Source organism: Dendrobates tinctorius, unplaced genomic scaffold (assembly GCF_039654945.1).
Source record: "Dendrobates tinctorius isolate UK_male_01 unplaced genomic scaffold, ASM3965494v1 ptg000315l, whole genome shotgun sequence".
NCBI classification, from domain to species: Eukaryota; Metazoa; Chordata; class Amphibia; order Anura; family Dendrobatidae; genus Dendrobates; species Dendrobates tinctorius.
In genome coordinates this window covers 2,112,314-2,139,784 of record NW_027361982.1, presented here as the reverse complement: position 1 = coordinate 2,139,784, position 27,471 = coordinate 2,112,314, and the positions used below count along the sequence as shown (strand labels likewise).

General features: G+C 46.4%; 1 protein-coding gene across 6 annotated transcripts in view; it reads right to left on the bottom strand.

Annotated features, from left to right (window-relative positions):
• Positions 1 to 10,245: 10,245 nt before the first annotated feature.
• ERCC2 (ERCC excision repair 2, TFIIH core complex helicase subunit) overlaps positions 10,246 to 27,471 on the bottom strand; it is a 76,915-nt gene continuing 59,689 nt past the window's right edge. For 2 of the 6 annotated variants that reach the window (XM_073561239.1, XM_073561236.1), the window contains 4 exons: positions 12,897 to 13,106; positions 11,478 to 11,800; positions 11,276 to 11,400; positions 10,246 to 11,147 (listed from right to left, as the gene is read on the bottom strand). In XM_073561239.1, the coding sequence (XP_073417340.1) occupies positions 11,582 to 11,800; positions 12,897 to 13,106 (429 nt within the window). In that variant the 3' untranslated portion in view covers positions 10,246 to 11,147; positions 11,276 to 11,400; positions 11,478 to 11,581. The remainder of the gene's footprint in view (positions 11,148 to 11,275; positions 11,401 to 11,477; positions 11,801 to 12,896; positions 13,107 to 27,471) is intronic. The other 4 variants (XM_073561238.1, XM_073561237.1, XM_073561241.1 and 1 more) reach the window with 4 other exon arrangements.

Genomic DNA, 27,471 nt, shown 5'->3' with positions numbered 1-27,471 from the left:
CCATGCTGACCTTGCCTGTCCGGGCTTGTACACCTCTAGAAGGAGTGGAGACCCAAATCGAGCCATCCACTATGGGACAACTACCCCTAGGTCTCCTTGTGGTGCGTACATTAGCCATTGTTCGTGACGAAACGGTCCCCATACGCTGTGTCAATTTGGGAGAACAGGACATCACAATATCTCCTAGAAGTGAAGTAGCTCGGATTATGGGCATGCCAGAAGAAGTGAAACCCCCCAGGCTGTGCAGCTAATGGTAAAGTAGGGAAACCCTTGGACTGTGGCAGTAGATACTTCTCTGACGCCAGAGCTCCAGCATATCCAGGAAAGATGACATATTGGAACAGATGCGAGCCTAGCTGACAGACCTTACTCCACTACAGATTCAGCAGGTGAAGGCTCTACTGGGGCGGTATCGGGACATGTTTGCACGTCATGAGGAGGTTTTCGGCTGCACTATAGCAATCACTCATGAGATTTCAACAGAAAACGCCACACCCATAAGAGAACTATATTGACAAAGTCCTCCCCAACTATACCAAGAGGTGAAAAGTATGCTAAGTCAGATGCTGCAGAAAGGGGTCATAAGGGAGAGCCAAAGTCCGTGGGCTGCCCCTATAGTATTAGTCCGGAAGAAGGACGGCACACTGCGTTTTTGTGTGGACTATCGTAAACTCAATGCCTGTACTGTGAAAGACTCATATCCGTTACCCAGGATTGAAGAATCTTTGCCTGCATTGGGAAAAGCCAAATTCTTTTCACCATTGGACCTCGCCAGCGGCTACTGGCAAGTACCAATGTTGGAGCAGGACTGGCCAAAGACAGCCTTTATACTTCCCATGGAACTGTATGAATTTAATCGGATGCCGTTCATTTTAGCCAGTGGTCCTGGAACATTCCAACGGTTAATGGAGAGGTGTTTAGGCGATTTACATTTTGAATCCACGCTCATCTATTTTGATGACATTAAAGTGTATGCTGCTTCATTTGAGGACCATTTACAAAGACTGTAACAGGTGTTTCAAAGACACGTACTAAAAGTGAAACCTCAGAAATGTCATCTGTTCCGCACTCAAATTGAGTACTTGGGTCATGTTGTCTCTGCTGAAGGGGCAAGACCATCTCGAGAGAAGGTTGCTGTGATACAAGATTGGCCCACACCGAGGACGGTGAAAGACGTACGAGCATTCTTGGGACTGACCGGGTATTACTGGCATTTCGTGAGGAATTTTGCCCGCATAGTGAATTCACTGCTGGAACTTTTAAGGGGAGTGCCCTTGGGCGCAAAAAAATGGACTGTTCTTTGGGAAGAACGACAGGAGAAGGCCTTTCAAGACCTGAAGAAGGCATTGACAGAAGCACCTGTATTGACATATGCGGACTTTTCTCAATTGTTCATTCTCCACATTTCATGAACTTGGGGCTGTGTTGTCGCAGATGCAGATGCAGGACGGAAGATAGAAGGTGATCGCTTATGCGAGTCGGTCCCTTCATGATTCCGAACAAAATCCGGACAATTACAGTTCCTTCAAGTTAGAGCTGCTGGCGTTGGTGTGGGTGATGACGGATAGGTTCACAGAATACTTGTCCGGATTGGAAGTATTGGTGCGCACTGATAACAACCCTCTGGCTCATCTGGAAAATGCGAAGCTGGTAGCTCTGGAGCAATGATGGGTGGCTAAAATGGCAAAATTTCGATATAAGATCACCTACAAAAGAGGGGCTGAGAATACTCATGCTGACACTTTATCCAGGGAGAAACATGCAAAGCCTGGGCGAAATAGGGATGAGGAATTAGAAGATGAGAAAATCCTCAAGTTCCGAGAATCTGCCAGGACGGTAGCAACGCAGGAACAGGTGCAAGTGTTGGCCCGGTAGGGTGTCTTGGGGCGGGCCCGTGATGAGTGGGTCCGGTTGCAGCAGGAAGATGGTGAGCTTGCCCAACTGAGACAGTGGGTGAGGTCAAAGTGGCTGCCCAGTCTAGAAGAGAGAAATGCCCTATCCCCAGAGATTCTGCGGATTCTGCAATGGAGGGAGCTTCTTCAAATGATGAACAGATCGCTGTATCGAAAGGTCCAATTACAACGGGAACTACATGTCACCTGGCAAGTGGTAATCCCAGAGACGCTGTAACCCAAGGTGGCCACAGAGGCACATGAAAGAAGAGCACATTTTGGACAAGAGATTTTTCAGTGGTTATAATGGTTAGTTTACCATCCTCGACTGAAGGCTATAGTGGAAGAGACTTGTCGGCTATGCAAGAGTTGTGAGTTAGCAAAACCATCAGAGCAGAGAGCTCCCACTCAAACTATTGTGATTTCTGCCCCCTTTAACTGTTAATGATAGACTATCGGGCCAGCTCATCAAGGGTACGAACATTGTCTGGTAATGGCGGACCACTTCACGAAGTTCGCTGTTGTGACCCCGACACATGATCACACTGCGGAGTCCGCCGCGCTTGCCATCTGTAAAAATTTCATTCAAGTCTACGGATGTCCAAAGCTTATTCATTCTGACCAGGGGGCCTGCTTCCTAGGGAAGGTGATGGAAGAATTACACGGTATTTACCATATTGAGAAGCCTCGCACCGCCCGGTATCATCCTCAGGGAAATGAAACCTATGAGCGGTTCAATAGGATGTTAATTCAAAAGTTGAGAAACCTGATGGAAGACCGTAAAGCCCGGTGGCCTGAGTACGTAGCAGAATTAGTATGGGTATATAATAATTGAACACATCGAACCACCAGTTATATGCCATACACCTTGTTATTTGGTCGCTCAGGGAAAGAGATTACTGAGCTGGAGCTGGATCTAGAGGACTACCCACAGATGGGGGGTGTCCACCTGGGTTCGAGAACACCGCCAACTTTGCATCGCCTTGAGCGGACCAGATTCCAAGAATTTGGAGAGGACTCCGCAGCGGGGGACAGATCTCCAGGTAGGGGACCGTGTACTAGTACATGAGAAACATCCTCGAGACAAACTGGAAAGCTGGTGGGAGATGAACCCGTATCAGGTGAAGCGGCGAGTCAACTCTGAAGGACCTGTATACGAGATCCAGTCTGAAGAGGGAGTGAATTCTATTACTCGAATAGTTCACCAGAAAATGCTTCGGCCCTGTCTGTCCAGGGATTCTGTACGAGTGGAAGAGGTACAAAATGCTCTAGAAATATCTCCACCAGTTTCAGTGAATTGTGAAGAGAAGGTCTTGAACGACCACCCGAAGATGTTCAATCCGGACAATAATCCGAGGTTCCTGAGTGGTCTGCCTCAGTAGGAACAGGTGAACTACCGCTCTCCTATACAACTCGACTCGACCTCTCAAGGTGACTCAACTACTCATTGTCATGGCCCAGTCCGGAGTTTATTTTCTGTTGTTATAACTCTGAACTGGTCATGGGGGGGTTAATCTCCTCGGCCTCGTTCTGGAGCTAGCTGGGCTATTTCAGTCTGTCACAGCCTGCTGAGCAGTGTTAGTGATAGCTTAAGCTTCCAGTTTAGAGCCTCTGACCCTTGTACCTTGGTGATCCTCCTGCCTTTGACTTGTATCCACGTGTATGACCTGGAATGATCTCTGACGCCATCTCTTGGTATTCATCTCTGCTGCTACATTCTCTGGCTTTGGATTCTCCAGCTTGTACCCCAACCACGTCTTCCGTCTCATGTTTTTGGACCCCACGCTCATGTTTGGCTTTTTGACCCTCGGCTTGGTATTTTGACTACGTGTATTGCTACTACTTCTGGTACATCTGCTCCTGATCGTTTCTGACTCGGTTTGTCTGATCATTCTCTTGTTACCTGTGACACCTGTGCGGTTGCTCAGTGTTGCTACTCTGTGTGTAACCTCTCTTCCCTCACCAGCTCCCCCTGGTGGAGGTTTAACTACACTCATTCTGATTTACGGCACTCTGAACGAACAACAGCCGGAATACCCCCCAATCGATATAATCAAGACCAATTTATTTGGCAACGAACTGTTCAAAAAGAAAAGTCACGCGTTTTACAAGAACCCTCAACTGTGGAATGGCTAGCAAAAGGAGAGGGGGATTGTAGGGAGAGGGACCGTTCCAGTGGTACCTCTCTCTTGTCAGGTCCGGAACTATTGGGACTGTCACCACTGTTGCCGGGTGGAGAGCTTTCTGACCAGGACAGACCTTTGCACTCGACTGCAGGCAGCGGGTCAGACTTAAAAGGGACATAGCTCGCCAATGCAGGTCTCTTGGCGGGAAGACAGCGTGCGCACCAGGAGAAGGTTGCTTCACTCTCCACAGAGAGATGCCAGAGTACAGGACTGTGCTGCATATTGCCAGCTCCCGTGCCTACTGACTGTGAGCAGCTTGTGACTGTGTGCCTGCTCACCTGTGACACAGAGAAGACGTCCCGTGCCGCAGACAATTTCTGACCGGGAGGAACACGCAGAGCCAGGTAGCATAACCCCGGCCCCCTCCTCTGAACCCAGTTGTTCTCCGGCGTTTCCACAGACTACGCCGCATCATGTGCTTCGACCCGAGACTGTGAGGCTGCGCCTAGGGGAGCCAGGATACGCCGCTGCCGTCAGGAGACAGTGCCTCACTTTCCTACAGGATCAGGCCAGAGACTTCTCGTGTCACTTGCGGCGCCACCATGGGATTTCAAGCCTTCACCATCCGGAAACTTCAGACTGATAAGTTCACCTGTTATATGAACATTTATTCTCTCTCTGTTACTATAATGAACCTTACCTTTTATACCCCTTACACTCTCCCTGCGTGGAGTATCCCCTGTAATAAACCTGTTAACTCTTGCTCTGCCTCCTGCTAGTCACTGCATCCTGCGTTCCTGATATTTAACACATATTTATGTAAATAAAATAATAAACAATAACAGTACACATATTTGGTATCGCCATGTCCATAACGACCCATTTTATAAAACTGTCCCACTAGTTAACCCCTTCAGTGAACACTGTGAAAAAAAAAGAAGGCAAAAAACAATGTTTTATCATCATACTGCCTAACAAAAAGTGCAAAAAAAAAGCAATAAAAAGATGAATGTAACTAAAAATGGTACCGCTGAAAATGTCGTCTTGTCCTGCAAAAAAACAAGCCATCATACAGCTCCATCAGCAGAAAAATAAAAAAGTTATAGCAAAGAGATCCAAAAATAATTATTTTTTCTATAAAATAGTTTTCATTGTGTAAAAGTGCCAAAACATAAAAAAAAAAATAATATATAAATGAGGTATCGATGTAATCGTACCGACCCGAAGAATAAAAATGCCTTACCAATTTTACCACACTCGGAACAGTGTAAAAAGCAAAAACAAAAGGCAATTCCTGAATTGCTGTTTTTGTTAATTCTGTCTCCCAAAAATTGGAATAGAACGCGATCAAAAAATGTCATGTGCCCGAAAATGGTACCAATAAAAACTTCGGCTAGTCCCGCAAAAAAATAAACGCTCTCATGACTCTGTGGGCCAAAATATAGAAAAATGATAGCTCTCAAAATATGGTGACACAAAAACTAGTTTTCGCAATAAAAAGCACTTTTTAGTGTGTGACAGCAGCCAAACATTAAAACCCGGATCCTGTGAAGATTGTAAAAAACTGATGCACTGGATCCGTTTTTTGACAAGACAGAGAGAGAGACCACACCCTAAGGGTGACTCCAGTGGCCGCGCTCTGACGTCTACCTTGAGCAATGCATGATGGGTGTTTAAAAGGCATTAATTATAGGTTTACAATGGGCTGAACCTCGAGCTTTGTTTCCCTGGTGTCACAAAGCAGAATCCAATAGGTTAAGGGTCAGTAACTAATAGGAGCAGAGAAACTGACACAAGGGTTTATATATAAGTATTTAGCCCAGGCAGAGGTCAGTACAACGAAGTTTTGTTTTAAATGTTTAATTTGTATTGCAAGGTCTTTTTCGCAGTTGTTCACTTTTTGTGATATTTTAAGAAACATGACGAGATCGGGGGAAGGGAGAAAACTAAGCACAAGTAGAAAGCGTAGTCCAAGAACTTCCCATAGCAAGGACAATAAAGACACCTGTCTACCGAGAACCCAGGGGTAAAGGAGGGGACAGAAGAAAGAGTGGAGGGATGGAGGCAAGAGGGTGAAGGAGTGATAAGGGGTGAGAACAAGAGTGAAGGAAGGGGAACAGGAGAGGGGAAGGGGATTGAGGTAAGAGGGGAAAGGAAATGGGAGAGAGGATGGTGCTAGAGGGTGAAAGAGTGATAAGAGAGAACAAGGGTGAAGGAAGGGGAACGGGAGAGAGAAAAGGGATGAAGGCAAGAGAGTGAAGTGAAAAGGGAAGAGGAAAATGGTGAAGGAAGGGGAACGTGAAAGGTGGAGGTGATGGAGGAAAGAGGGACAGTGGATGGGAAAGGGGAAGAGAGAGAACAGAGGTAGAGTAATGTAAGATGCCCAAGCAAAGTAGTCGGGGGAGAGCTTTGGACCCCACTCGTTCTGGCATCCTACAGACATTGTGTGTATCAGTCCTGGTGTACCACTGTGTATGTGGTGCTTCCCACTTACTTCTGGCCTGCAAGTTTCTTCTGAGTCCAGGAATCCCTCTTCTGGAACCAGGGCAGGAAACAATCCAGGAGACACATGGTTAATAAAAAACAAACTTTTACTTAGAGAATGGCAGTCTGTACAGTATTTACAAGCAGGTTTAAAGGATAAGTTCCAAAGGGTTGTCATCTTTCCCACAGGTACCGGATACAACTTTAGCCCTGGTTCTCAGGATAAGTGGTATATCCCTCTCTCTGGCTTTCCTAGCCCTTGGGGATCTTCCTCACCTCTAGCAGCATTTCTAGATTGCAATACCCTTTGCTCATGTAGTCTGAGTCCATCTTTTCCTGTAGTTTCACAAGCTGAGTTTGCCCCTGGCCCCCAACGTCCATCTCGAGGTTGTACTTGGCCACTAGACAGAATCACACAAAGGGTATTTACGGCAATGTACTGCCCCGAATGTATTAGGTTCACGTTGTCCCTAGCAGCCCAAAAGTCCCACTGCATACTCACTGCTGCCCTCGCATTAACTGACTGTCACTTCCTCCCTCTGCTACTAACACTCAGATCCCCCTCCCAACTGTTCTGGTCACTTCAGATAACCCTGTCCCAGCTAACTGCAGCCCAGGGAGTATTCTATCTGTGCCACATACAAGTAAATATTTATCCCTTGGGGGTCTGAGAGCAATCCATTAGCTCCCACCACCATTACAGTAAGATAGAGAGGACACGTGGGAAGGCAGAGAAAGGAGTGGATAGGAGGAAGGGGAGAAGGTGAAAGGAGATGAACTGGAAAATAGAGGGGATTGGATGAAAAAATGTGAGGGAGTGAAGGAGAGTGGACGAGGTAAAGAAAGGGGAAAGGACAAGCGTAAAAAAATGGGTAACACTGAGGACGGGTAAATGACACTCAGGTGTGAGAGTAAAGAAGGTAGAAAGTAGGAGAGTAAAGAAGGGAATTTAGAGAGTAAAGGAATGTAAAGGGGAAAGAAAAAATGAAGGAAGGGGGACATGAGAGGCCCGGGATAAGGAGGGGACAGAGAAGCAGGGGAAAGGACTGGGGTGGTGGAAAGTAATGGGGCAGGGAGTCGGCGGGCAAAGAAAGGCGAGTATTGAGCATGACGAAGACAAGAAAAGGGTGAAGAAGTAGGGAAAGGAAGGATGTGAAAGAGGGAAAGGTAGAGGAAGAGAATAATCTAAGGGCGAGATGGAGTGGAAAGGGCACGGGTGAATGAAAGGAATGGAGGCGAGAGAGGCTGGGGACTGCACATCTGTGATCAGACTAATGGATTCTGGATCATCAGTTATTCATCTCAAGCCCTTCTGTGATGATCCTCTCAGGAGGTGACTATTACACAGATTCACTGCTCTAACAGTAAAGAAGACTGGTACTTTTCTATGGTCAAAAAGGAAAAGGCGCTGTTGTATTATTTTACATTCACACCACAGTTTATTAGTGAATGTCCTCATCCTCTGATATATAGCTACAGTGGCATGTCTGGGCAACAAAATTACAGTTATTGTGAATAGTTAAGCAACTTAAAGATGAAATATCTAAAAAGGCTGAAGGTAAAAATGACACATTTCCTTTGTATTTTTGACAAAACACAAATTATATAAATATATATTTTTTTCCATTTTAAAATGGGCCAATGCAACTTAAAAACTTAAAAAAAGGTTTCAGACCTTAATTAGCCTGTTAGGCTACTTTCACACATCAGTTTTTTTCCGACAGGCAGGATCCGGCGTCAAGTCTGAAAAACTGATGAAATGAATCCGTTTTTCCGCCGGATCTGTCTAGCGGATCCGGCAAAAATCCGGATCCATTTAATCAGTTTTCCATCCGTTTCTTCCGTTTTTTTTTAATCCGTTTTAAGACGGATCCGGTTTTTTAAAACGCCCATGGGAGGCTCTCAAACGTGAATGGCTACTGAAAACCTATATATACAGGGTTCCGACAGGCCATATTTGATAGGTTGTAGAGGAGCAAGTGCAGGTTGTAGAGGAGAGCAAGTGGCTGGCAAAGATGGAAGGCGTGATAGCAAACATTCTGAAGATTAATGTGGATTTTGCTGTTGAGGTGAATCGTTTGAAAGCGATTGTTTTGAAGAAGGAGCGAGAGAGACAGCAGTGCATCATGTGTCTGAACCGACGACGTTTGTGGATCCACCTCATCACAGCCAAGAGAATGATGCGTGGCGGCGCGTCTGATGGTGACTCTTCAGTAAGCCATTTTTGTTGTATCTCCTCCTTTTAAAGCACACTTCTAACTGTAATGTTGTTGCTGGTAGTTTTTAATAATTCTTGTTATTGTATCTCCTACTGTTAAAGCTGATTTATAACTGTAATGTTATTTCTGGTATTTTGTACTCATTTTCCCCTTTTTTTGTCACAGATTCCTTGCAACTGGCGAATCCCTTTCGTCACTCCATTTCCAGTTCAGACTTGGGATTTCCACCATCTCCGGAATTGTGAAGCACACATGCCGTGCATTGTGGGACTCTTTACATGCCGAGTTTATACCACATCCCACAACGGAGAGTTGGCTGGAAATTGCAGATAAATTCCAACAAATCTGTCAGTTTCCCAATTGCTTGGGTGCAGTGGACGGGAAACATATCCGCATTGTCAAACCTGCTGGATCTGGATCGGAATATTTTAACTATAAAAAATATTTCTCCATTGTGCTCATGACCATCGCTGACGCTGAATACAAGTTTATAGCGGTTGATATTGGGGCCTATGGCCTCTCCAGTGATTCCCAAGTTTTCAAATTGTCTGCAGTGGGGCGTCATGTCTATGGAAACACCTTCCAATTTCCACCCCCAAGACCGCTGCCTGAAACCTCTGGGCCACCAATGCCATTTGTTTGTGTTGGGGATGAAGCCTTCCAACTATCGGTACACCTGCTGAAACCATACTCCAGTAGTGGATTGACGCCAACTAAAAGAATTTTTAATTACCGCCTCACACGAGCACGCAGAATGGTGGAGTGTGCTTTTGGGATTCTGACAGCCAAATGGCTAGTTCTATTGACCGCTATCAACCTGAAGACTGAAACTGTGGACGAGGTGGGGAAAGTTTGTGTGGTTCTGCACAATTTTGTTATATGCAAGGAACAGATTTCCATTGATGACCACCCTGAAGAAACCACCTTGCATGATTATCACATTACGTATAGAAGTTCTGTGTCAGTTTCCAGAATGAGGGACAAGTTTGCTGAATACTTTATTTCACCTCAAGGAAGAGTGGACTGGCAGGATGAGAGTTTGAAAAATTTCTCTTGTAACCAAAAGTCATTGACCTTCTTTACCCTATGTCTTTTACCTTCTTTACCCAAGTTGTGTACCTGGTTGTGCATTACCCAAAGTATTTTATCTTCTTTACCCAAGTTGTGTACCTGGTGTGTCTTACCCAAAGTATTTTACCTTCTTTACCAAAAGTTGTGTAACTGGTTGTGTATTACCCAAATTATTTTACCTTCTTAACCCAAAGTTGTGTACATTGTGTTTTTTTCCCCAAAGTATTTTAACATCTTTACCCACAGTATTTTACTTTGTTTTAACCACCTTTTTTACCTTAAAAACCTTAGAACTAAATAAAAGACTACAATTTTAACCAATAACCTTTTTTTTTAATTTACAAATTATTAAGACCAAAAAATTATAAATCTACATAGTGGGGGGTGGAGCTAATGCTGGAGGGGCTGTCAGATTTGGACACTTCAACATTTGGAGTGTGGAGAGAGGAAAGTGATGGTGGTGGTGGTGAAGGATCAGTAGGTAAAACAGGTGAAGGGGTGGAGAAAGAAATAGAACAGGTGGACATGAAACCGGGAGTAGTATTGGAAATTTGGAAGGTTTGAGGGGTGGAGTGGATGGATTGGGAGGCAGAAGTGGTGGTGGGTGGAGAAGAGGGTTGTGTTTGGGGCATGATGGGGCAGGGAGTGGAGGCGAGGATGAAGTTGGTGGGAAGTGGTACGGGGCGGTATGTTGGTACGGGCCATGATGCTGGTATTGCATAGGAGGGGGAGGAGGGACAGTGGCTGGAGGGGGAGCAGGTGTGGGTGGGAGGAAGTACCGGGGTGGGTGGAGGGGCTTGGGAGCTAACATGCGCTAGAGCAAAGTGGCACGATTGCATTACATGCATCTGCTGGTCAGGAGATAGCTTATCCATGCGCTCGAGTACTGATTGGAAAAATGTGTGGTTGGGAGCTTTACTTGCATCTGACTGCATCCTAAACAGGAGTGTATGCAACTCAAGAATACTGTTGTTGAGCAAATTAAATCCTGCGGTCATTTGCTCAGACAACAGTTTCAGACAGCTCTGGAAGGATGCACTCAGATGCAAGAACTTGGGCACATAGCTCTTCTCCTGACCCCTCTGGTCCTGTCGCCCAGAACCCACAGGTATACTAGAGGTGGCAGCAGCAGATGGGTGGGGTAAAGGAAAAGCTATATCCTCACCAGCAGATTCATGCAATGCAGTGGGCCACGACGCTCCAGCGCAAGGGGGTGGGACCGAGGGATCAGATGTGAGGGAAGGTTTGGAAGGTGCAGATGGGCCAGGACTGTCGAAGTGTCCCTCGGTGGCGGACTCCTGAGGGATCGCCCAGAAGGGTTCAACTCTGCAGGCTCCTGAGTGCTGCAGATGGTGCTGTGGAATAAAGAGAAAAAAAGATAATTAATATTAATATATTGATATTGCATGGCCCTGATTCAAACAAAAAAAAAAAGAGTTAGACATGTAAACATTTTTTCTTAAATGGGATGGGTAATATTTACCTTCTGCTCACCATATTTGTACTTGCTCCTGCGTCCTCCAGATCCACTCGGGGCCCGCATCTCTTTGTTGAACTCCTTCTTGAAGCGATCCCTGATTGACCGCCACCGCTTGACAATTCTCTCGCCTGAAAAGTGAAAGCACAAAATAGTTAGTATACAACACTGTTACATCCAGCAACATGACTGAACTGTGCATACTTACGTGCTTGATGCTGTGCCCGAACATCGAGGCCCTCCCAGTTGGCCAAAAGTTGCTGGCATACTGGCTCCCAGAGCCGACGGGTCACAATGGCTCCCGCTCTCGGATCAGATCGATGAGGATCCCGGCCTCCTCCTCACCGTCTGATTCAGGAGCACACTGTGAAGCCTGTTAAAGAAAAAAAAAAAAAAAGACTCAAAACAACAACATAACGTTTGAAAAAAATAAATAAAAGTGCTTACCCGATGTAGACCGCCTGGCCGCACACGCCGACGACCCTGGGAGGCGCTTTGAGGACCTCTGGATCGAGCACCAGAATCAGAAGACTATAAAATTAAAACAAACAAAATTATGTGCTTGGATGTAGGCTTATGTGTTGTGTGCAGTGTGTTGTCTATAACGATCACTTTTTTATGTGTAGTGTGATGATGTGCTTCTGCAAGCACCTCTTCAGCTGCTGCAGCTTCCTATTATACAAAGCATATCGACTAATATATATATATATATACAGTATATATGTGTATATATATATATATATATATATATATATATATACACACACACACACATACATACACATACATAGCAGGGGGGTCCAAAAGTAGGTGGACAGTATGTGTAAAATAGGGTAGTGAAACATTTCCTAATAAATGGATTGGCCGAAGAGGCCCACTTGATTGGCCGGCATATTCACCAGACCTGACCCCAATGGATTTGTTCTTTTTGGGAGTACTCAAGGACAACGTTTACAGTCAAAAATCCAAAAGTGTCAGTGATTTGAAAAATTACATAAGAGAGGCATTTCAACAAATTAATACGCAGAGACTTGTGCAAAATTGTTTGTCGAAGCATAAGAGGCAGGCTTCAAAGCTGTGCAAATTGGGATGGAAAACAGTTTCAGCACCTGCGTTGATTTAAAAGGGGAGAGTAAAGGGGAGTTGTGGACAAATCATACTGTGTATAGGGGAGCTGTTGGCCCATCATACTGTGTATATGGGCGCTGTACATTGGGGGATTCTGGGGATATTATTAAAAATTAAGTGGGGCAATTAGCATTATTGTTATAAGAGCACTTAGTGTATTGTGACCATCAAAAGAATACACAGGGCATTATTACTTTCTAGGGGGAAAATGTGGTCACTGTTTTCTAGGGCACTTGCACAGGGCATTAACATTTTCTAGGGGGCAATTTTACCATCTAGAGGGCGCGATTATGTGGGACAGCAAATGGAGCACTGTTATTGTGCCAAATAGCTGGTGCAGTAAAAGGGACGACGTGCTCGGAGATAGCATATCAGAGATGGAGTGTGATAAAATTTAAGGGCTATAAAATTTAAGGGCTTTTGTATTATTGTTCAGAATAAAAATAATAATATATACATAAATACATACATAAAAACAAAATAAAAAAAAATTATTTACCTCTAAGCACAGACTACGCGGGGAGGGGTCCCAGAAGAAGAAGACATGTCTGCTGCTGGATGGCTGTAGCTGTCTAACTGACTGGCCTGGCTCTGCGGCTGCTCTGCGGCTTCTGGCTGCTCTGTGGCTGGCCACGCGCTCTCGCTGGCCCCGCTCTGTCGCTGGCCGCTCTGCGACTGGCTTCTCTGCGGCTGGCTCCTCTGTGGCTGGCTGCATGGTAATGGATGAGGGCCTCACTGGCATTGTTTATATCCGTTTCCTGGGGGCTGGCCAATTGGATCTGAGCATGCTCACACTTAAAAACCGGATCCGGCTTTTTCCGGATCTGGCGCATTCTGCCATTATAGCAAAAAGCCGAAAGCGCTGGATCCAGCGCTGTCCGGTTTTTCGCCGCAGACAAAAAACTTTACTGTTTTTTTCCAGATGCCGTAAAATTTTTTTTATCCGGATCCAGTGAAAACCGGAAGAAATGGAAGGCCATGCGGCACAATCCGGCGCTAATACAATTCAATGAGAGAAAACCGGTTCCAGCGGCAGATTTCGCTGGATCCGGGTTTTTAAAAAATAGCCGGATCCTGCCTGTCGGAAAAAACCTGATGTGTGAAAGTAGCCTTAGGCTAAGTGCACACGTTGCAGAAAATTTCTGCTCAAAAACCTGAATCCCTTCCCAGAAACCGCACTTATTTTTCCGCGGTTTTGATGCGTTTTTTTCCGCAGCGGTTTCAAACCGCATGGAAGAAGCCGAAACCGCTGTAAAATCCGCAAAATTAATGAGCATGCTGCGTTTTTTACCGCAATGCGCGTTTTTTTCACGGTAAAAAACGCATCAATGTGCACAAAAAGTGCAAAATGCATAGAAATGACTGGGAAGCTTATTTTTAGCGGTTTTATAGTGAAAACCGCAGTAAAAACCACTAAAAAAATGCTGTGTGTGAACACAGCCTTAGGGTTATGACTTGTTCGCCATCATCGTTAAGAAAGGCCAGGTGATGCAAATTTCCCAGCTTTATGAAAACCCAGCCTCCTCTAACCTTGTGCCAAAAAACAGCAGCAATGGGTTCTTCTAAGCACCTGCCTAGCACTCTGAAAATGAAAATAGTGGAGGCTCACAAAGCAGGAGAAGGCTATAAGAAGATAGCAAATCGATTTCAAGTTGCCCGTTCCTCAGTTCGAAATGTAATTAAGAAATGGCAGCTAGCAGGAACAGTTGAGGTCAAGATAAGGTCTGGAAGACCAGGCAAAATTTCAGTAAGAGTTGCTTGCAGAATTGCTATAGAGATTGACTGCAAAAGACCTTCAGAAAGATTTAGCAGACTATGGAGTTGTGGCACATTGTTCTACTTTTCAAAGACACCTGCACAAATATGGCCTTCATAAAAGAGTTATCAGAAGAAAACCTCTCCTGCGTCCTCACCATAAAATTCAGGGTCAGAAGTACGCAAAAGAACATCTAAATAAGCCTGATTTATTTTGGAATCAAGTCCTGTGGACCGATGAGGATAAAATAGAACTCTTTGGCCACAATGATCAAAGGTATGTGTGGAGAAGAAAGGGCACCGAATTTCAGGAGAAGAAAATCTAGCCAATCATTAAGCATGGGGGTGGATCATTGCATTTGGGGTTGTGTTGCAGCCAATTGTACGGGGAACATTTAACGGGTAGAGGGAAGAATGGATTCAATGAAATTTCAACAAATTCTTGATGCAAACATAACACCACTATCTGTAAGAAAGCAGAAGGTGAAAAGAGGAAGAGGATGGCTTCTACAAATCGATAATGACCCTAAACACACGTCACAATCCACAATAGACAACCTTAAAAGGCACAAGCTGAAAAGGTTTTATAATGGCCCTCACAGTCCCCTGAGCTGAACATCACTGAAAATCTGTGTCAAGACCTCAAAATAGCAGATGATGCAAGACACCCCAGGAATCTCACAGAGCTGGAGGAATTCTCCAAGGAAGAATGGAGGAGAATCCCTCAAACAAGAATAGAAAGACTCTTGTCTGGTTACTAAAAGCGTTTACAAGCTGTGATACTTGCAAAAGGGGTTGGTAGTAGGTACTAACGTTTGCATTGGCCCATTTTTCTTTTTTTGTAATTTTTAAAATGTAAAGGATAATTTTTTTTTTTTGCCTAAAATGCAAGCAAAATGTGTCATCTTTAATTTTAGGCCTTTTAGAGATCATTTCATCTTCAACTTGCTTAACTGTTCACAATAACAGTAATTTTGACCAGGGGTGCCCAAACTTTTACACGCCACTGTGGGTCTTAAGGTGACTACTCCGCAGGAATACTGCTCTTACAGGAAAGACATGTAATTTCCAGAGACAACCATGTATTCCTCATAGTGAATCATCTCATCCTTTCCTGAGGTGATGCCTTTACAGCTTTATGACGTTGGAATATTGTGTCGCTCTCCTGCTCGTCCATGACAATGTCCTGCAGGCTTAACCAGCAGCCGCCTGACATTGTGCTGATAATTTGTCTATGATATTCCAGCTTATCCTGATCCTTCTCTGTGGACTCTTCTGGAGTCTTGCCAGCTTGTAAATTGTGTCCCACAGATATATTACATTACATGGCTCACCAATCTACACACCAGTGGAGGCCGACCTTTCCTTTCAGTTTAGAACTTTTTGCTGTTTCACCAGTGCAGATTTATCCTGTGAATGTGTCTGAGGTTGTGTTCAGATGGCTGGGGGGCACGGGTCGGGCATGTGGGGGGCACTGAGCTTGCACTTCAGCCTCCAGCTGTGATCCTCCTTCTAAGTCCTGCAATCTGTATCTGTCTGCTTGGGGCTTAATTTAGACTCCTGACTCTGCCAAGTATTCAGTGTCTGGTGGGTGCCAACCAGTGACAGCCCACACAATATACACCACACACTGCAGAAAAGTTTTCACCCCCCTTTTATTGTGTAACATTGATTGATGGGATGATTTCTTACACTACAGTGCTAAATGTTAGAGCCATTAATGCCCAATATTTGCCTTACCCTCTAAACACCATACCTGGTCCCCAACCTTGCACAGGCCGTCATCAAAAAATGGAAGTCACAAGAAACTAAAGAAAACCACTCACATGCCAGTAGAACTCACAGACACATCCATGTACAGTGCCTTGCGAAAGTATTCACACCCCTGGGCATTTTCTGTGTTTTACAACCTGGTATTTCACTGTATTTTTAAGGGTTTGAATCAGTTCATGTGAAGAATATGCCTACAACTGTGAACATTTGGTTTTCATTTTATTGTGAAGCAAACAATAACTAGGACAAAATAACTGAAAACTTCAGTGTGCATAACTATTCACCCCCCTAAAGTCAGTACTTTGTAGAGCCTCCTTTTGTGGCAATTACAGCTGTATGTTGCTTTGGATAAGTCTCTATGAGCTTTTGGCATCTTGCCACTGGGATTTTTGCCCATTCCTCAAGGCAAAACTGTTCCAGCTCCTTCACATTAGATGGTTTCCTCTGGTGAACAGTAATCTTCATATCTGACCACAGATTCTCCATTGGATTAAGGTCTGGGCTGTGACTAGGCTCCAGAACATTCACACTTTTCCCCTTACACCACTCGAATGTTGATTTAGCAGTATGCTTTAGGTCATTGTCTTGTTGGAAGGTGAACTTCCGTCCCAGTCTTAAATCATGCAAATTGTCTCTTCAGAGAGGAAGAGGACTAGAACTCTAGTGCCACCTATTGGAGGTAGCAATCCTAAAAGTCAATGTTGACCCTTTAACGAGCCTAGTTACATGACTTAGGATAAAAGCCAAGCCAGAATCTCCATTTGCAGACACTGTGTTTCGGGGTACTGCCCCTCATCAGTGCAAAGTGGGAGATCTGGTTTGGCTGTGAGAGAGGCGTCTGACCGATATCCAAGAAGTATCATTTCTCCTTGCGGAGAATGACATGCTAAGCATGTCGAGGTGAGGAGACTTAAAGCCGCAATGCTCCTCTGGGAAATATGCTAATTATGCAAATTGTCTCTTCAGAGAGGAAGAGGACTAGAACTCTAGTGCCACCTATTGGAGGTAGCAATCCTAAAAGTCAATGTTGACCCTTTAACGAGCCTAGTTACATGACTTAGGATAGCCAAACCAGATCTCCCACTTTGCACTGTTGAGGGGCAGTACCCCGAAACACAGTGTCTGCAAATGGAGATTCTGGCTTGGCTTTTATCCTAAGTCATGTAACTAGGCTCGTTAAAGGGTCAACATTGACTTTTAGGATTGCTACCTCCAATAGGTGGCACTAGAGTTCTAGTCCTCTTCCTCTCTGAAGAGACAATTTGCATAATTAGCATATTTCCCAGAGGAGCATTGCGGCTTTAAGTCTCCTCACCTCGACATGCTTAGCATGTCATTCTCCGCAAGGAGAAATGATACTTCTTTTGCACCATCCATCTTCCCCGTCCCTGCCAAATATTCTTTTCAATAAGCTCAGTTGAGCCCTTTATGATACCACAATGTCATGGATGGACACCTTGGTAGCTTGCGACAAACTATGTTACCTTTGTCCCAGATGACAGACATTCTTCTTTGCCCAAATAAGAGCTCTCTGATTAGTCTTAGTTATGGGGACATTTGTCCCCCCCTTGGATTGGCATATACACCGGTCTCCTGTCTCCAGTAATATGGAGGAAATCTTGCGGTTCAACATTATTAAAAAATGCTTTCCAAAGGGTGGACAATATATACATTCCACATCAGGGGTGGGTGTATACACCCAGAGAGGGTCTGACCATGTGTTGAGGGTAATGATAATGACGTGAAACGACACGTAAGGCGTCGGAATACCGGATATGTAAGTCCTGTGTTCCAAGAGGAGGAAGCAACGGTGAAGACGCACCTCCTGGTATCGGAACGAAGGCACCGGATATTGAACGTTTGCGCTCCAAGGGGAAGAAGTAATGCGCATGACATAACTCCCGAGGGCAAGACACAGGCGCTGACTGCGGTCAATATCTTGAGCACGTGCTTTGATAGACGAATGTGACGCCTATTGCATCTGGGAGTCGAGCACTTCATTACAGTTTAAAAGGAGCCGAGGAACTAGGTTTTGTTCAAGAGGTGAGGGTACGGACCCCCCCTACCAGACTACTGGATCCCCTGATGAATCCTAGTGAGGCAAGAAACGTGTCAAGAGGTGGTCTTCTGTCCTATTAATATTCCCTATATTGCCCTTTAGATTGGATGCATAATAGAGACATACATCTGTGCCTCTGTCTCCTGATGGGCTCTGTAAAGGGGGTGATGGTTTTTAAGCTGGACTTCAATCAAACCTTGGATGAGAAAGCTCCATTATCTGCTGTTGATTTACTATATACACATTATAATGGAACATAATACTCACCTTGTTTGTACAGTAGCTGCACCACTATGGTGGATTTAGTATCTAGGGTGCTGGCTCTCCTGCACACATTATACACTTTATAAAACATATGAGGAGGTGATTCTTTGGAGCTGATGCTTAAATTATACCACTCAAACAGTATGTTTACAAGTGTAGGGGTACAATGCCCTCCTGTAACTATCAGGGGGTTGTTTGACAGCTATTTTTATGGTGCATATTTCTCACCGGTTTTCTACGATCCCTATTGTTGCATACAGTTTTTTGCCTCCCTGGCTGTTATGTATATATATATATATATATATATATACACACACAGTGCCTTGCAAAAGTATTCTGCCTGCCGGAACTTTTCTACCTTTTCCCACATATCATGCTTCAAACATAAAGATACCAAATGTAAATTTTTGGTGAAGAATCAACAACAAGTGGGACACAATTGTGAAGTTGAATGAAATTTATTGGTTATTTTAAATTTTTGTGGAAATACTAATACTGAAAAGTGGGACGTGCAATATTATTCAGCCCCTTTAACTTAACACTTTGTTGCGCCACTTTTGCTGCGATTACAGCTTCAAGTCGCTTGGGATATGTCTCTTATCAGTTTTGTACATCGAGAGACTGAAATTCTTGCCCATTCTTCCTTGGCAAACAGCTCGAGCTCAGGGAGGTTTGATGGAGATCGTTTGTGAACAGCAGTTTTCAGTTCTTTCCACAGATTCTCGATTGGATTCAGGTCTGGACTTTGACTTGGCCATTCTAACACCTGGATACATTTATTCGTGAACCATTCTATTGTAGATTACTCTGTCGCCTAATTGGGGGACACAGAACCATGGGTGTTATGCTGCTGTTCACTAGGAGGCGACACTATGCATAATCTGAAAAAGATTAACTTTGGCTCCTCCTCTGCAGTATACACCCCTGGACGTTGTCAGCCTTCTCCAGTTTTTGCTTAGTGTCGCAAGGAGGCACACCTAAGATTTTTTTTAATCCGTTTTTTTTTCTTCCTTGATTTTTTTTCCCAACGGATTACAGATGAAGAAAAGTGGGCCACCAGCGAGACTCCCGGCATGGCTCCCTCCTCAGTCCCCTATTAAGGGGTACCCGGTTGAGGTCGAGATGGCTCTTCTCCATGTTGCTCCTTCCCTAGTCCTTCGGATACTGGTGCGAAGTCGAGAACCCTGCCTCCTTCCCCAGTTCCCTTGGGCTCTGGGTTGAGGTCGAGGATAGGATGAAGCCCCCTGACGGTGACAGCAGCACCCTCCCTAATCCCCCTATGGGGGCATTAGGTTGAGACACCGCAGGTAGGGCCTGTATCAGGCACCATTCGGCCACTTACAAGTCCAGGGACCCCAGCCCAGCTGCGGGCTCCTGTTGGGACCGGGGGAGGTGCAGGCAGGAATGGCACTTGTCAGAGACAGGGCTCCCTGCGCCCGTCTCTCCGGCAGCACCGGCTGCATAGCGCCTCAAAGGGACCCCCCACAGGGCCCAGGTTGCGCTCATGACCCCACCACTAGCCTACCATTCATCCGGGGGGTCTGGTTTGAACCCGACCCCCCCCCGGACAACTGCGCCGTCCTGGAGCCCTTCTGGGCATGAGGTCTCAAATTTAGGCCACAGCTTCGGCCTAGCCGAAGTCGCCGCCTTATTCCCGCCCCCCGGCCTGCCCCCCGGATGACGAAAATGACACTCCGCAGTGTCATAGAAGGGGCGGATCGAGTCAGGAAGGGCGCGCTTTTACATAACTCAGCGCTCCCTTTTCAGCTCTCCACCCCCTTCCTCCTCTACCTCAGAACCCGGTGGCCATCTTGCTGCACCTGAAGCTGAAGGCAGCACAGCGGTCTCTGGGGGGCACAGGAGTGGGATTTATCGGCGCTGGACCTAGGGGGCGCACCGGTGGGGTAAGATCACAGCTGGGTGCTCCGTACTCAGCTGTGAGTTCATATAACGCTCCCCTATTCCTTTTTCCTCTGGGTAGATACCCCTGTAGGGCCTATGCTAATTAGCCTCTAGACACTATGTCGGGCTCAAGGAAAAGGACCAGACAAGACTGTTTTTATGCAGTCTGTACAGCCTGCAAAGCCACTCTCCCCAGCGGCAGCACGTACCAGCACTGCCAGAACTGTACCCAAAACACTGGGTCAGAACCCCAAGAAGTCCCTACCAACGCTTCTGCGACCGCTACTGCGCCGGAATGGGCGACTCAGATGTCGCAGTCTTTGACACAGTCTATAGATAACCTGACCTCCACACTACTGCAGGCTCTGCAGGGTCATGTCTCGGCTATGAACGTTACCCAGCAAAGATCCACAGGTCGCATTCACCTACGTCCTCACATCGCACTAGGTCGCCCCCTTCCAGGGAGAGACACAGTGGCTCCAGGTCACCGAGACCGTCCCCTGATAGAGACACACAATGCGGATCTCCACAACGATCCCAGACCACAGAACACCTCCGCCCTAGTTCGCCCGCTAGGGAGCTCCTTAGCGATGCGCAAGACTCAGAGGGCATATGTGACTCTAACTCAGATAATGAAACGGAGAACACTCTGGTTCCTTGTCCCCCTAGCAATACGGCGCTAGTTAAGGATATAATCTCTTCCATCCTTCGGGTACTGGACATTTCTGATCCAACCCCGGAAGCACCAGAACACAAGATTTCCTTCGAGAGTGTTCAGAAACCATCTAAGGTCTTCCCTAATCACCCGGAATTTCAAACAATACTTTCTAAGCATTTTTCGCAGCCTGAGAAAAAATTCGCCAATCGCAAATACTTGGAAGCAAAGTACCCCTTCCCACAGAAGGACATTAAGGATTGGACAGACCCGCCTGAAGTGGACCCCCCAGTCTCTAGGCTGGCAGCACAAACACTTCTCTCACTGCCGGACAGCTCAACCCTCAAAGACGCAGCAGACAGACAGGTAGAACACATGGCGCGTTCAATCTTCGAAGCGGCAGGTGCCTCTCTGGCTCCCGCATTTGCTTCAGTTTGGGCAGCCAAGGCCATTATAGCCTGGGCTAATCGATTGCAACAGGGCCTCCAAGCTTCAAATCCTCAGCTGGCGGACCAGGCGGTGCAAATTTCAGTAGTGGCAGATTACATGGTCCATGCAGCGTTGGATTCTGCAAGAGGGTAGCGGGAATAGCATCAAACGCCATCACAATCCGGCGTATTCTCTGGCTGAGAGAATGGAAGGCGGATGCGGCCTCAAAAAAGTCCCTGACAAATCTCCCGTACTTCAGTGGACGTCTTTTCGGTGAAAAGCTGGATACAGTGATATCCAATGCTACTGGGGGTAAAAGTACTTCTCTCCCTCAACTAAAACCAACACGCACGTTTAAAAGACGTAATCAATCTCGTTTCCGATCCTTTCGGAATTCTTCAGGCTGGTCCGTATCGCGCCCAGCACAAAATCGTAACCGCTCCACCCGCAGAGACAACACATGGGCAGCACAGAGGCCGGACAGGAACTGGCAGTCAAAAGCAAGCCAGGCAAAATCCAAAGGAGGAAAAGCTCAGACTTTCCCCTCATCATGACTCATGCCCTCCGGAAGACACCCCACTTGTTGGCGCACGACTGCTACTCTTTCAGCAGGTCTGGCTTCCTATTACAGAAGACAAGTGGGTCAAGGAAATAGTGTCTTCAGGATACAAGATCGAGTTTACTACCAGCCCACCGCACAGGTTCTTTCTCTCCGGTCCTCCAAAGCCTCCACTCAAAGCTCGAGCCTTCCATCAAGCGGTTTCGTCCCTCCTGCAAGCAGGAGTCTTAGTACCGGTTCCAGCAGATGAGCGCTTACGAGGGTTCTACTCCAATCTGTTCGTGGTGCCCAAGAAGGGAAGCAGCGTCCGACCCATACTAGACCTCAAGCAACTAAACAAGTATGTTCGAGTTCGTCACTTTCGCATGGAATCCCTCCGGTCAATCGTTGGGTCCAAAAGGAGAATTTCTCGCCTCCATACACATACAGGACGCATACCTGCATATACCGATTGCTCCCGCCCATCAGAGATTTCTCAGATTCGCAATCAACCAAGACCATTACCAGTTTGTGGCCCTCCCGTTCGGTCTCGCTACGGCTACCAGAACATTTACAAAGGTCACGGCAGCCACCATGGACGTTCTATACTCCAGAGGCATAGTAGTCATTCCATATCTGGACGACCTTCTCGTCAAGGCCCCCACCTTCAAGGACTGCGAGGTCAACGTCTCAATCACCATAGACACTCTGAGTCGCCTGGGATGGTTAGTCAATTTACAGAAGTTCTCGACTACCCCGAGTTAGTCTCTGGCCTTCCTGGGGATGCTATTCGACACCTCCAGGGGTCTGGTGATCCTCCCCAGGGATAAGGCACTGGCTCTCCGTTTGGGAGTTCGCACTCTCCTCCGCAAGTACCCCCGATCTCTCCGGTATGCCATGAGAGTACTTGGCAGGATGGCAGCGGCAATGGAGGCGGTACCATTTGCCCAGTTTCACCTCAGACCCCTTCAACTGGCCATCCTCAAGTCCTGGGACAGGAATCCGTTCTCCCTCGACAGGGAGTTCCGGTTAGTATCGAAAACCAGGAGGTCCCTGCACTGGTGGCTCAAGCCAACCTCGCTTGCATGGGGAAAATCCTTTCTCTCCGGTCAATGCAAGGTTTTGACAACCGACGCAAGCCTTACGGGTTGGGGCGCGGTGCATCTACATCACAGAGCGCAAGGCAAGTGGTCACCAATGGAAGCGACCATGCCCATCAACATCCTGGAAATTCGGGCCATCTTCCTGGCATTGAAAGCCTTTCATCACTTGCTAGCAGACTCTCATATCAGAGTACAGCCGGACAATGCCACCGCTGGCATATGTGAACCATCAAGGTGGGACCCGCAGTATCCAGACGATGAACGAAGTAACACGTATCCTACACTGGGCAGAGGATGCGAGGTCGGTACTCTCTGTGGTCCACATTCCGGGTGTGGACAACTGGGAAGCCGACTATCTCAGCAGACAAGGAATGGACTCGGGGGGAGTGGTCTCTCCATCCCGAAGTTTTTCGTCAGATCTGCCATCGCTGGGGGACCCCGGATGTGGATCTGATGGCATCCCATCTCAATGCCAAGGTTCCCAATTTCATGGCCAGGACGCACGACCCGCGGTCCTGGTTCAGGACTGGACCCAATTCCAGCTTCTGTACATTTTTCCACCCCTCCCCCTGATCTCCAGAGTCCAGAGGAAGATCAAGCAAGAGGGAGTTCCCACCATCCTGATCGCTCCAGACTGGCCCAGGCATACATGGTACGCCGACGTCGTGCAACTCACAGCAGACGCTCCCTGGTGTCTCCCCACACGTCCCGACCTTCTGTCACAAGGCCCGTTCTTCCACCAGAACTCAGGGGCTCTCAATTTGACGGCATGGCCATTGAGACCTGGGTTTTGACCCAAGCAGGTTTTTCGACGGACGTCGTTAAAACCATGATCAGGGCTCTTAAGCCAGCTTCAGCCAGGATTTACTATCGTACCTGGAAGGCTTTCTTCACATGGTGCGAATCTCGAGGACAGGTCCCACTTCCCTACTCTCTTCCAAAGATCCTCGGTTTCCTTCAGTCGGGCCTGGACGCCAGGCTATCCCTGGGCTCGCTTAAGAGCCAAGTGTCAGCGCAATCAGTGCTCTTTCAGAGGCGTATTGCTAATAAGCCGCAAGTGAGGACCTTTCTCCAAGGGGTTTCCCGTTTGGTTCCCCCCTACAAACATCCATTGGAGACGTGGGACCTCAACCTGGTCTTGACAGCATTGCAGACACCTCCTTTTGAACCCCTTAAGGAGGTCTCACTCCGCTTTCTGTCACAGAAGGTGGTCTTTCTGGTGGCAATCACCTCGCTACGCAGGGTGTCCGAACTTTCAGCCCTTTCCTGCAGACAACCCTTTCTGGTTTTCCATCAGGACAAGGTGGTTCTCTGTACAGTCACATCCTTCCTTCGGAAGGTTGTGTCCAGCTTCCACCTCAATGAGGAAATCTCACTACCATCTATTTGCCCGGTTCCTGTTCATAGAGTGGAGAAGGCTCTGCATACACTTGACCTGGTCAGGGCATTGCGTATTTACGTGTCTAGGATTGCTCCCTTCCGGAAGTCTGATTCACTTTTCCTTCTTCCAGAAGGCGTTCGCAAGGGTCTACCGGCTTCCAAAGCCACCCTTGCTAGGTGGATCAAGTCCACCATACAAGAGGCTTACCGACTTGTCAATTCTCCTCTTCCGGCCGATATCACGGCACACTCTACGCGGGCGGTAGGAGCCTCTTGGGCCATTCGGCATCAAGCCTCGGCACATCAAGTGTGTAAGGCAGCCACTTGGACTAGCCTGCACACATTTACAAAACACTACAGAGTGCATACTCAGTCCTCAGCGGATGCGAGCCTGGGTAGACGGGTCCTGCAGGCAGCAGTACCCCAAATCTAGGGGACTGTCAGCACAATATTCGTCCACTGCTTCCCACCCAGGGACTGCTTTGGGACGTCCCACGGTCCCCCAATTAGGCGACAGAGTAAAGGAGATTTTTGTGTAGTCACCATAAAATCTCTTTCTCTTAGCCTTTAATTGGGGGACGCAGCTCCCACCCTGTTTCCTTTACGGGTCGTTGATAGTTGAGTTCTCATATTGTTCTTTGAGCTCGTACATAGTGGCCTTCTTACAGGCATGGTTATGTTATTTGTGTTACGTTCCTCCTAATGCTTTTGCACAAAACTGGAGAAGGCTGACGCCCTCCAGGGGTGTATACTGCAGAGGAGGAGCCAAATTTAATCTTTTTCAGATTATGCATATTGTCGCCTCCTAGTGGACAGCAGCATAACACCCACGGTTCTGTGTCCCCCAATTAAAGGCTAAGAGAAAGAGATTTTACGGTGAGTACACAAAAATCTCCTTTTTGCTTTATGTTTGGGATCATTGTCTTGTTGGAAGACAAATCTCTGTCCCAGTCTCAGGTCTTTTGCAGACTCCAACAGGTTTTCTTCAAGAATGGTCCTGTATTTGGCTCCATCCATCTTCCCATCAATTTTAACCATCTTCCCTGTCCCTGCTGAAGAAAAGCAGGCCCAAACCATGATGCTACCACCACGTTTGACAGTGGGGATGGTGTGTTCAGGGTGATGAGCTGTGTTGCCTTTACGCCAAACATATCGTTTTGCATTGTTGCCAAAAAGTTCGATTTTGGTTTCATCTGACCAGAGCACCTTCTTCCACGTTTGGTGTGTCTCCCAGGTGGCTTGTTGCAAACTTTAAATGACACTTTTTATGGATATCTTTGAGAAATGGCTTTCTTCCTGCCAATCTTCCATAAAGGCCAGATTTGTGCAGTGTACGATTGATTGTTGTCCTATTAGCAGATTGTCCCACCTCAGTTGTAGATCTCTGCAGTTCATCCAGAGTGATCATGGGCCTCTTGGCTGCATCTCTGATCAGTCTTCTCCTTGTTTGAGATGAAAGTTTAGAGGGACAGCCGGGTCTTGGTAGATTTGCAGTGGTATGATATTCCTTCCATTTCAATGTGATCGCTTGCACAGTGCTCCTTGGGATGTTTAAAGTTTTGGAAATCATTTTGTATCCAAATCCGGCTTTAAACTTCTCCACAACAGTATCACGGACCTGCCTGTTGTGTTCCTTGGTCTTCATGATGCTCTCTGTGCTTCAAACAGAACCCTGAGACTATCACAGAGCAGGTGCATTTATACGGAGACTTGATTACACACAGGTGGATTATATTTATCATCATTAGTCATTTAGGACAACATTGGATCATTCAGAGATCCACAATGAACTTCTGGAGTGAGTTTGCTGCACTGAAAGTAAAGGAGCCGAATAATATTGCACACCTCACTTTTCAGTTTTTGTATTTCCAATAAAATAACCAATACATTTCGTTCAACTTCATAATTATGTCCCACTTGTTGATTCTTCACCAAAAATTTACATTTGGTATCTTTGTTTGAAGCATGTTATGTGTGGGAAAAGGTTGAAAAGTTCCAGGGGGCTGAACACTTTCGCAAGGCACTGTAGCTATAGGCTGTAATGTAACAAAGTAGGTAAAACGCTAATGGGGGGGACACTTTTACAAACCAATGTAGATCAATGCACAGAAATTTCTAGATCTTCCATCATGCAACGTTTCGGGAGTGATGCCACCATCGTCCTGTGTCATAAGGTGGATCGACCTGATGCATCAAATGCATCCCAAGTTTCATGTCATCAACTATACATATGACGCTAAGAATGAATACTCAAGACTATGAAAAACGCCATCATTAATTAAATCATGCCGCCCAAGCCAAGTGCAAGTGTCGTTCAGTGGGGATCTCCTGCCTTTAAATATCGGATTTGCTGTTGTAAAGATCATGAAAATGATCAGTACTGGTCATTTACATACATTGAATGAAGGGCTCCTTTATTACCCAACATAGAATGGTCAACTGATGGTCAGAGAGTGTAGCAATGTGCACATGCCCCTAGTTCCGGTGGACACACATGCTCAGTCACATACACCTAATAAGCTGAGTGCTGGAGGACACACATGCTCAGTCACCTTAATCTGAGCCAAATGATGGGGTCACACAAGTTCAGACATGTCTTCCTAATGAGCCGAGTGTTAGAGGACACACATGCTCAGTTCACCTCCTCCTGCTGAGTGTTTAGGGTCACACATCTTGATGCTACGTTGACTGGACAGCATTTAGAAATATCTTTCTAAATGCCTGACTTCTAATATATCTTCAGTACTCTAGATCCCAAAGCTGCCAGAAGGGGAAGGAGACTTTCTGTCCAGAACTTGCTTCCAGAATCAGTACCTCTAAATTGACTTGGATTCTTTCCAGTCAGTCATGTCCGATTCTTGGACACACTTTATGCCATTTACCATTTGCTTTTGTGTTTTCCATGGCATCTTTCAGTTGCTTGATGATCATTCCTGTGTCACTCTTGATGTTATCGAGCGGATGGGCCATAATGTCAGGCTGATGACAAGTGGATAGTCACATTAACAAGTCAGTGTCACAAAGGTGAAAGATATCCCAATACTGAAGAGGCAGGAGCTAATTAGAATTGTTAGTAACAAGTCTCACGCTGATGGACGGCAATGAGAAACATCCCAGTAATGACCAGTGTGGCACTGGTGAGAAGTGTCACACACTGGAGAAGGGTCGTGCAATTAGAAACTAGCACCAGTAAGAGGAGCCGAAGATCAGAATATC